Genomic DNA, 11,174 nt, shown 5'->3' on the forward strand with positions numbered 1-11,174 from the left:
CGCCCGCCTCTGCCCCGAGCCCCGCGGCGCCCCGGACATAATTCCGGAACCCTCCTCTTCGTGGCGCCTCCGCGCACTCTTAGCGTAGCAGGAGCGGCCCCACGTATCAGCTGGCTTCACCCCTCCTTCTCCCCTTTCCCTTCGCGCCGCTCTCCACCCCGTCGAGAGGATGGAAATGGACTCGGCCGCTGGGGCAGCCGCTAACGGCTCCCCGTGGGTCACGTGGGCGGCGCGTGCTTTATATGAGGCCGAGGGGCGACGGGCCAGGCGTTCATTCGCCTCGTGCGGGGAGCGGAGGCGGGGCGAGGTGGCTGCGATGAGCTGCGGGCCGGAGTCCCTTGGCCGCGGTGATACCATCACCCTGCGGGTCCGCGCCGTGGGGCTGTACCCTGAGGTGCCCGTCCTGCGGCTGTGGGGGCTTCTGGGTGAAAGTAAGGCTGACTATGCCCTCCTGTACCGCGAGATCCAGGCGGTGGCCGGGCCGCGCCTGGCGGCCCGCCCAGAGCCCGGCGGGCCGGGGGCCAGCGGGACCAGGCTGTGCCCAGGAGAGATGGCGCTGGTGGAAGTGCTGGGTGTGTGGTACCGCTGCTGTGTGGTGAGCTGTAGTGCCCAGGGGTACCGTGTCTTCCTGCTGGACGAGGGGTACGTGGTGACCACGTCCGCCTATTACCTGGCACGGGGCTGCTCGGAGCTGTTCCAGCTGCCCCCAGAGGTGCTGGGCTGTGTCGTGGCGGAAGCCATGCCCTCCCACAGTAACGAGGGGACAGCAAGTGGGGATTCACCCGTGTCCAAGTGGACCGTGGAGGCGATGGAGTTCCTCAGCTTCCTGCAAGGCAAGGAGGTGTGTGGTGTGGTGCAGGAGGTGATAATGCCGCGGGTCATCGTGCTGGAGCTGCCCCAGCTCGTGGCTCAGATGCAGCAGCTGGGCCTGGCCAAACGTGTCTCTCCCAGCTGGTTCTGCCAGGTGCTCAGGCGCTGCCTGCCTTCTGGCCAGCTAAAGAAGCAGCTCTGTCAGCAGCCTCCGGCGTGTTCCCTTGGAGCTTTTGCGGTTCCGCAGCTTGTCCACGTGTTGCTCTCGTACCAGCCTCTGTCACCTGCCTTGGATTACTACTACCCTCAGCTTCAGTTGGGTGTGACAGAGCCTGTCCTAGTTACCCATGTCTCGGACCCACACCACATTTACTGCCAGTTGCAGTGCCTGTCACAGGAGATCTCTTGCCTTTCTGAGACCATGTGCCATGCTTATGAGCGGTGGGAGCAGGACTTGCTGCCCAAAGTGGGCTCGCCCTGTGCTGCCCGTGGCATGGATGGCCAGTGGTACCGTGCCATTCTGCTGGAGCTCATTGCTGGGGAGCAGGACCAGCATGCAGCTCTCGTGATCTTTGTGGACTATGGCAAGAAGGAGACGGTGACCAGAGCGAACCTGCGCCATTTGCCTGCCGAGTGTTTCCGCATGCCCGTGGTCACCTACGTGTGTGCTCTTCAGGGTGTTTCGGATGGGGGCTGTGGCTGGTCCCCGTTGCAGGTTGATTTGCTGAAAGCGTTGGTGCTTGGTAGAGGAGTGAGTGCTCACATCAAAGCCTTTAACTCCTTTGAGCATCTCTATTATGTGACTCTCTATGGGGAAAATGGTGTTGATTTGAACCATCTTTTTGGGTCTCAGGCTTGCTGCCTGGCCAGCAGTTATGTGAGCCAAACTGAGGCTCATGAGCAGCTGGAAGTAGAGGAATCCTTAGTTGAAGAGTTGGGGTTGCCACCAGAAGTCCCTCCTGTTTTAGCACACGGAGATTTGGCTGCTGCTGCTGTAGCTGGTGTGTATCTGAAGACCTGGACATTGTACAGTGCGCAGGTCTCCCACGTCCAAGACCCATCTGAGTTTTGGCTGCAGCTCCATGAGTATTACCAGCTCTTCAGGCAGCTGAGGCAGTGCATGTGGAATTTTTATTCCCATTCCACAAAGCTGGATGGTGCTGGGTGGGACCCACAGCCTGGATCCCTTTGTTGTGCCAGTGGGAATGAGGGTGTCTTTTATCGAGCAGTGGTTACCAGGGTACTGGACACTGGGGTGGAAATACACCTGGTGGACAGAGGCAGTACAGAAACGGTGGATCTGTGTGCTGTGAAGGAGCTGCTCCCTCGGTTCAGGGAACTGCCTGCTTTAGCTCTGAAGTGTTGTTTGGCAGGTGTTTCACCTCCAAGAGGGAGTTGGAGTGAAGCTGCTGTGTCTGCGTTCAGGGAGATGGTACTGAACAAGGAACTGAAGGTTTGGTTTTTGAATGTGCAGGGTGACAAATACATGGTTGAAATTTTTGACCAGTCCCAGTTAGGAGAGGGAAGAGTAAGTAAACTCATGGCCCAGGGGGGTTATGCTAAATACCAGAGGTATGAAATACCCAAGACTTCCCAAAAATTGGATAAGTCTGTGACACAGCCCTCTTCCCTAGTGTGTGCTGCAGAGCAAGGCCAAGTAAATGCAGAGAAGAGGCTCAGGGAAGAATGTGCTCTAAAGAGCAGTGATAGAATACTTGATTCTCACATGGGTGTGATGGTCAGAGAGAGCCCTGTTGCAGCCATTCACAATTCCAAAAATAGTGAATCTTTTCTTTGTCGAGACTATGAGGGTAAGGAAAATCTGCACACCTCTTTGAGGCAGAACTATGTGGAAATTAAGCCAGGCTCCTCTTGTGGAGGCCACTTGGAAGTGGGAAGTACAGTTAATGTTATTTTGTCATATGTTGAGAATCCTAGTTGTTTTTGGTGTCAGTTAAGTAGAAATTGCCAGGACCTTGAGATACTAATGGATGAAATTCAGGAGCATTGCAAGAATTCATCCCAGCCACATGTTTGGCCAAATCTTGTCTGCTTAGCCCAGTACTCAGAGGACAAAAAATGGTACAGGGCTTTAATAGTTAGTGAAGGAGTTTGTGCAGAAAAAGTAGAAGTCATATATGTTGACTATGGCAACAGAGAGCAGGTGTGTCTAACGAAGCTCCGTGCAATTAATGAACGCTTCCTTAGGTTAGAGGCTCAGGCATTCAGGTGCAGCCTTTACAACTTAATCCAACCCAATGGTCAGAATCCTTTTGCTTGGGATGAAGAAGCAATTCAGGCTTTTCGTCAGTTTGTTGTTGATTCATCATCTGACCTTGACCTAAAGTGTACAATCTTTGCCTTGGCTTCAATAAACAGGGACCTGTTTAACATTGTAGATTTAATCACACCTTTTCAGAGTGCTTGCCAGTTTCTCACTGAGAGAGGTGTAGCCAGACCTTTATTTCCTCAAAAGCATCTGGAATCTATGGTGCAGCTTCACTCTTTCTATTATTCTGGTCACGGTATCAAAATTGGGAGTGAGGAAGATGTTTATGTTACACATGTTGAGAATCCATGGACATTTTACTGCCAACTTGAAAGGTGTGCAGATACCTTGGCACAGCTGGCTGATAACATCACTTCCCTGAGTGAGAGAGTGACCAGCTCAGGAACCTTGGGCAAGTCTGGGAACTTGTGTCTGGCAAGGTACTCTGACAGTCAGTGGTACAGGGGAGTAATTATGGAAAGACAACCTAAGGCTAAAGTCTTCTTTGTGGATTTTGGGAACACAGAGACAATAGAGACAGATGATCTGCTTATTTTGCCCAATGATGCTTCTGATATCTTGCTTGTGCCAATGCAGGCCATAAAGTGTTGTGTGTCTGATGTATCATCTGTTTCCAAAGAAGCTGCAACATGGTTTAAGGAAGCTGTCCTGGAAAGGAGGTTAAAAGCAATAGTGGTAGCAAAGGACTCTGATAATACTCTGCTGGTTGAGTTGTTTGATAGAAATACTCAAATTAATACAAAACTGAAAGAGCTAAGCTTGAACAGTGCAGGACTGCATAGTCGTGTACACAGTGAGACTTCGTGGAGTGGAAATACAGATGTGCATGAGAGGGATGAGACTGCAGGGTCCCCTTTCAATGCAGGTAGGCCTCTTGAAAGGAAAATATGTCGACCTGAAGCCCAGCAAGAGCAAGGGAACAAAAGACACTTCAAAGAAGTTGTAAACCTTTTCCAGCACTCTGTGAAGGGACATGTGGCTGCTGGATTACTAGAACCTAACGAGGTGCTTAGCAGTAAGAACAATTCTTTTTTGTTGAATAAAGTAGGGGAGGAGTCTCTGCTCTTTTCCCAGATGGATACACTGTCAGATACTAAATCTGATGCTGAAGGCAGGTGTATAGTGCTTAAAAATGCATCTGATCTACCACCACAGAAGATAGTGCCAGCTCTTAAAACCTTAGTGTATGTGTCTTATGTCAGTGACCCACAGGATTTTTATGTTCAACTAGGGAGTGATGAGGTTCAGCTTAACAACATTTTGGAATGTTTAAACAATGGGAAATCAGTGAAGGACCCTTGTGGACAGCTTTTGCAAGCAGGAGATTTAATCAGTGCTGTTTATTCAGAAGACAGCCTGTGGTATCGAGCTGTAGTAAAAGAGAAGACTTCTGACAATTCCATAAGGGTACATTATATTGACTATGGTGACACTTCTGTGATTAGTGTTGATCAAGCACGCAGGCTCCCTAAGAACTTGTCATCTATTCCAGCAATGAGCATTCACTGCTTTCTAGGTGGACTCAAATGCAAAAAAAATGCTGGCTGGACAGAGAAAGCAGTGTTTTACTTCACCAAGAGAACAAGTGAAATCCTGCTGTCATGTGAATTTGTAAAGAAGGTTGAGGATAAATGGGAAGTTATTCTCAGTGACCATCAAGGTATAATAACAGTGGATTTAGCTGATAAAGATCTTGCATGTAGAGAAAGACTTTTCTCAAGAAGAAAAATTGATAAAAGAGAGAACCGTGACATGATCACTAGCTCTGAGTCTTTGCCTCCTCAGGTACAAAGTGAGATTTCCCTTGTAAATGATTGTAAATCGTTTATCTGGAAATTTCCAGAGGCAGGTCAGACTTTAAAAATTTATGTCACAGTGGTAAATAGTCCAGGATACTTCTGGTGTCACCGTGCTGATACCAAAGACGTGAGCTACATCGAGAAAAAAATAGAGGAAGCTGAAAAGCTTGGACTAAGCTCTCTGAACGGTGGCAAGTCTTGTATTAAAAGTGGTGATATTTGTCTAGCAAAATACAGTCAAGATGGGTGGTTTTACAGAGCTCAGATCAGCAGTGTGAATGATGACAGTGTCGCTGTCAGACACGTGGATTACGGCAGCGAGGAAAGCGTCAGGCTGGAGATGATCAGGCAGATGCCATATGAACTGCTCCGAGTACCCGGGCAAGCATTTGCTTGCTGTCTGTCAGGTTTCAGTCCCCCAGATGGCTCATGGCTTAGTGAAGCAAATAAGAAGTTTTATGATATGACTGAAAACCTTGTATTAGAAGCTGAAGTAGTAGAAATTTGGGAAAATAAAGATTCTGAAGTCCCTCTGTGTGTTGTCAAGCTGGAAGCTTCTGGCAATAGTATTAATGAAGAGATGAAGCCTTTTTGGAAAGCTAATAAAGAAACTGATGACGGTGCTTTCTCAAACCTTCTCAACCCCCTAAAGGAAAACAGAATTTCAGACAGCAGTTTGGGGCTTTGTCTCAACAAAGAAACTACTGCTGCTTGTGGATTAGCTCAGGAAGAAAGTGAGAGTGCCCACCCTTTCCTGGGGGTAACTTCTGAATGCTTAGAAACTGCGGAAGCAAATGTGTCAGTGGGAGCTGCCAGTGGGAAGGCTGAGGATGGATATGAAACAGGAGAGCGTGAGAACAGTTTTGATAAAGAGATACCTCTGTCTGAAGGGGACAGTGATAACCGTATGCTGCTAGAACCAATGAGAAACTGCAGCCCTCATATTGTGGGGAATGGAATGAAAACTGCAGAACAAGACCTGCCTGAAATACTGCTCGGAGAGGAGGCTGAGCTGAAAGCAGAAGTGACAAGCAGTGATCCAGCAGTCAGCCTTTTCCTAGGAAAAGAACAAGAACTGCAGAGATTGCCAGTGCTCCAGGCACAGCCTTCTGCAAGCAATGGAACAGAGGCATTAGGAGACCTGGATCCATTAGAGATGCACTTAGCATGTGATGATCTAAATGAGCTCCTACAGGGGCTGGAGGGAGTTACAGAACAGTCCTCCTGTGGTGAAGGAACAAAGGAAGCACTGGAAGCAAAGTCTCTTGAAATGCAGGCAGCAGCAGGCAGTGAAGCAAGAGAGATAGTGTTGAAGCAGGAATTGCTGGAGCTGCCAGATGTGAGGGAGGAGACAGGGCAGTTGACAGCTTTGAACTGTCTTGAAATTTTACCATTACTTAAGGAGAAAGAAAATCTGGTGCCTCCAGTTAGTGACAGAGAGAACTCAGTAGAGCTGATTCCATCTAATGTTCAGCCTTCTTTGGGAGAGGAGGCCAAGAAACTGCAAGCAAATTTGTCTGGAATTCATGAAGCAGAAGCTATACTAGATGATTGGATAGAACCAGACCCTCCTTCCCTAAGGCTGTCATCAGCTGCCAGTAGACCTGAGAAAGAGCTGCACCAGATGATGCATGACAAGCAGTCGATGCTAGGAGCCAAATTTGAGCCCTTTCTGGAACTAGTGCTGCCTAATGTTCAGCCTCCTGAGGAAGACAGGGAGGAGGACTTGTTAGGGCTGGAACATGCTGTGCTACAGAGTTCTGCAAATAGTGGAAGTCAATTTTCATTTCTTTCAAAAGACTCAGCGAATCAAAGGCCTGTTTTCTCTGTAAAATCATGTGACTGTAAAGTTGAGAAACATAAGGGGTGGCAGAAGAAGAGAGATGACTCTGTGGAAGAATGGATGGAACAAGACTTGACTGACTCATTTAAAGAGAGTGGAAATTTGTGTGTTCAGTCTTTAGGCTGTAAGCCTGGGGAAGACAAAAAGCAAAATGAGAACTTGGCTGACTGCAATGCAGGTAAAGTATCTGATTTTAAAGAGTTAAATAATCAAAATGTTGTACTATTCAAAAATGAGAATAGCTTTCTTGTATAAAATCTAACTTTTATTCCCTAATAAGATAGTGTATTAGTGTTGATGCTTTGATGAGTTAAGGACAGCAGACTGAGTTTAGTTTCTCATGGGTAATGTGGCAGTCTCAGCAACTAGTCTTACTTGGGAAGATTAAGGATTTTGAGTGGAAATCCATTTGTGAATATTTTGCATTTGAAATATATCTTGCATTTGCAAGACTGGGATGACAAATCTTTAACTTTCAAAATCAAGTAGTTTGCATAGGGTGGGGCAGCAATGTTTGAGGTATCTGGGGGTTGATTTTTGAGGGCTTTTTTGAGGGTTGATTTTTGTGGGGTTTTGTGAATTTGTTTTTGTTTTTTTTTCTTCCTCCTTCATTGCTAAATTGCCATTTCTTGTAGCACACCATGACTATCCTTGTAATCTGAAGGGCTTTGCTGTTGGCTCCAAATGTGTGGTGTGGACTTCTCTCAAATGGTGTGATGCTCGCATTTTGGAGGTATCTGAGAAGGGTACCAAGGTAAGTGTGGTGTGAATACTCTTTCTGTATTCTTAAGATCTAATCTTTCTTTATTCCTCTAAACTCCAAATAATTTTTTTTTAAATTTTGTTAAAGAATTTTAAGTATTTCAAAGGCTGATTCTGAATTTATAGACTAGAGAGAAACAGCGGTGTCTCAAATTGAGTTGATGATAAATGTCAACACTTGATGTTCTTTTCACATCTTTTTTCTTCTCTTTTATTGACTGGGAATATTCCTGCATCATTAGTGGTTGGTGGGAGTTAACTTTAACAGTAGAGACTAATGCTGTCAGCTGCCTTGTTCTACTGCTGTTTGAGCTGGGGGCTGAATGAGACGTCTTCCTTCACTCCAGGGGGACATTATACTTACATAGAATGACCTGTAGATTATAACTTAAGATGGGAAATTCAAAAGATTATTACATAAAAGCATCCTTTTGGAAGATTGAATGTCTGAGATCATGCAAGCCAGCTCTTGTGCTGGTAGATCTCTTGGGTGTCTAAAACTAAGCTCAGGTGCATTCAGATGAGAGGCAGTGTCAGGGATTATCATGTAGTGATATCCCTATTCATCAGCTTCCTTCTGGTTCTGATCTGGTAGGTGTTTTGCAGCCTTTTTCTCACTATGCTTGGGTTAGGAGCCCAGAAGAGCCTTGAGCAGCCTCAGTCACTACATTCAGTTTTTATTAGAGGTTAGCTTGTTCTTATTTGCAGGATCCAGACTTCTCAACACCTTCTCAAAGGCACAGAGTCCTCAACTGTGTTTTTTTACTGCTGTGTCTTACTTGTTGAGTGTATTGCTGCTGTGCTAGATCCCCTTTGGCTCTGTCTGTACAGGTCTTGAACCTCTGCAGTGGAAATGAGGAGATTGTGCATCCTGAGAACGTCTGGAATGGAATTCCTGACAGGGCTCGCAGATCAGCTGAGGTATGGCAGTGTGATACTGGACTGGGCAGGACAGTACAGGTTTTTAGAAAGGCTGCTAACTGCCTGCTAAGTCATGAAAAGTACTTCTATTGTAGAGTAATTAGGAAGGAATAGTAAGGTTTTCACCAGTGTTCTTCATGAAGGACCTACCAGTGGATGAAAAACCTCATGTCTGGAACCCAAGGCTCTGGTCATGAGCCATGCTGCTGGTGATGACTACAGCATAAATTTCCAGTTTGTTCTTCACCTGCAGCCTTTGTATCCAAGTGAAAAGTGGGCAGAAGACTAATGTATTGAGTTAAAAGGGAGGAAAACAATGGTAAATAGGAGTCAAATAAGAAGTTAGTCTAGCATTAAAGGAAACACCTCAATGGAAGTCTTGGCAATAGTGCCAGCTTCCTAACAGGATCCCTTTTTGTGTAGGCATTAACCCCTGCAACAGAAAACTTGCAGTCCTTACCAGAGGAGTCCTTACTTCAAGGTAAGTCTCCCTTAAGCCCCCACATGGGTTGTGTACTCTGTGTTTGAATGGTTTCTAATTTTCTAGGAAATGCTTTATTTTAGAAAATACAGTTGAAGCACTAATTTGAGCTTATGTAGTTGATACTGTTGGGATTTTCTTGATAGCATTAGCTTATGTACTGTCAGTTTAAGAGTTACTACATGGAATGAAAGCTGCTACTGTGTCTGGATTACAAACCAATTTAGTATTCATTTATTCATCTAATGAGCTGAGCCTCTTGGAACAGCTGGGGTGGTTGACCCAAGTTAGAGATTTTGGCAGGATTTTGAGCATTGCCATCAGCATGCTGTTCTTGGCCATGTTTCTGAGGCAAGGTGAGCAACTGCTAGACAGACTCTATTAAGCATTTAGTTTAGCATTTGAGTGCCCCAGTCCCATAATCTATACATCTAAATCCATAATAATACCATTTTAGTTGTTGTAATGATAGTTTGTAAATAGTACATGTATATCTTTATTGTTACTTAAAAATTTTGAAGTGTTGCTGGTAAACACCTCTTAAGTGTACCAAATAAATAGTACAGGTTCTTTTTGTTTATATGCTAATATGGAATTATAGAGCAGTTCTGGTTGAAAGGGGCTTTTCCTGATGGTGAATGCAGGGCCAAATAGATCAGGTTGTTAAAGGAAGACCTTACTGCCAGTTCTGGAATCTGTCCAAGAATGGAGACTCCAAAACCTTTCTGGGCAATTTGTTGCTGTGGTTGCCTGATGAAGACTAAACTGAGTTGAAGTGGGGATAGCATTTGTGCTTTCAGGTATTAATTGATGACTGTATTTCAGTATAACTACTGGTTTATGGGTAACAAATAAGGAAGCCTGCAACAGAGATCAGGTTGCCTGTTGAGCAAGAAAAAGGGTAGTTAAAGAATTTGATAAAATGTTAAAATGGTCCATCTACAAACTCCCCCTCAATTGCACCCCTCAAATGCAGGATTATTCTTGATTTTGTGGATTTTATTCTGTTCTTGAACCCTTTGCATGGAGTTAGTGTATGCATTCTCAGCACCAGAACAGGAGAGGTGAGTCAGGGTCATGCACCCACATGTCACAGAGATGGAACCTGCTGCACACACTGCCACTGCCTGGAAGGCAGTTTGAGTAAGAGGTGCTCACGTGCATAAACTCCTGCAGTGGCTTATGCCAGTCCACTGAGGGATGGGGTAACTTGAACTCAAAACTGAAATCTGGGAGTGCTGCTGCTCCATCTTCTTGGGCACTTTTGCTATTTCAGCTGTTTTATCTTTGTCTAATAAGTGTAGTCTTTTAATAAGGTCCAGTATGTCAGTAGTATTTAGTCTGAAGCCCTTTTGATCTTTATGCCCTTATACACATTTATAGAAACCTCTTGATGGGTCTGTGTTTATTCCTTATAGAAAAGCAAACTGGCTGCAGTAGCAATTTAGCTGAAGATCCTCATGTCCTCCAGCAGTGCTGAAACCAAGTGGCAGGTTGACCACGTGAAACTGAACAAGTGCCTGTGTACGAAATGTTCCCATGAAAATGTGTTTGTGGGAACAAAAATACCAGCAGAGCATTGAGTGGCTTATTTTTTCTACCTAACTGACCAAATACCTGTCACTACTGAACTTCCCTATAAAGGAATAGTGTTGGCAGACTGTTATTTTCAGCTTGTTTTCTTACAGATGTTGTTGCTAGACTGTTGTTGTTAGCTTGTTTCTTATAGCTATAATTTCCTAAATAAGAGTTTGCTCTTGACTGGCATTTTTTATTGACTGGGGGGGTGCACTGACATGTGTGGAGTTCTTGGTGGGTGGTTTTTCAACAAAAGTTTCTTGTGAGTTTCTGTATATGCTATTGTGTTGTACAGCACTGCTTTCTGATGTTTGCTTTTGGAAAAGTTGCATTGTTAAGTGTTTTTTTCTCAAGAAAAAAAAAGTTGAGGGTATTTTTGGGGGGTAGGGAGGGTTTTTTTTCTCTGTAGAGGAACAGAGTTGTTTTGGTTGAAGTCTTATATTTGCTGCTGTTCTAAAGCAATGGAAGAAGCTGGAATAAAGCTTTGGCTGGCATATACTGGTTTGTTTGTGTGTTTTAATGACTTGTGTCTGTTCCTGTGCAGAAGCCCAAATGCTGTGTGAGGGCTGTTCTACAGTCACTGGTTGTGTTTTGACCCTTACCAGCTCTCCAGAGCACTGTGAGCTATGGTGAATGTTTTGAAATGTTAATTGTACTTAATTAATTGAACGTGCTGCATTTGTACTAATG

The 11,174-nt window shown here is 45.3% G+C and overlaps 1 protein-coding gene across 2 annotated transcripts; it reads left to right on the forward strand.

Annotated features, from left to right (window-relative positions):
- Positions 1-154: 154 nt before the first annotated feature.
- TDRD6 (tudor domain containing 6) lies at positions 155-10,982 on the forward strand. 2 transcript variants are annotated; one of them, XM_064411714.1, is made up of 5 exons: positions 155-6,920; positions 7,378-7,496; positions 8,336-8,425; positions 8,849-8,906; positions 10,325-10,982. In XM_064411714.1, exons 1-5 carry the CDS (start codon positions 170-172, stop codon positions 10,384-10,386), a joined length of 7,080 nt encoding a protein of 2,359 aa, XP_064267784.1. In that variant the 5' UTR covers positions 155-169; the 3' UTR covers positions 10,387-10,982. The 2 variants fall into 2 exon arrangements, with proteins under 2 accessions (XP_064267784.1, XP_064267786.1); XM_064411716.1 differs by lacking the exon at positions 8,849-8,906.
- The last annotated feature ends 192 nt before the right edge of the window (positions 10,983-11,174 follow it).

This window comes from Passer domesticus, chromosome 3, assembly GCF_036417665.1.
Source record: "Passer domesticus isolate bPasDom1 chromosome 3, bPasDom1.hap1, whole genome shotgun sequence".
NCBI classification, from domain to species: Eukaryota; Metazoa; Chordata; class Aves; order Passeriformes; family Passeridae; genus Passer; species Passer domesticus.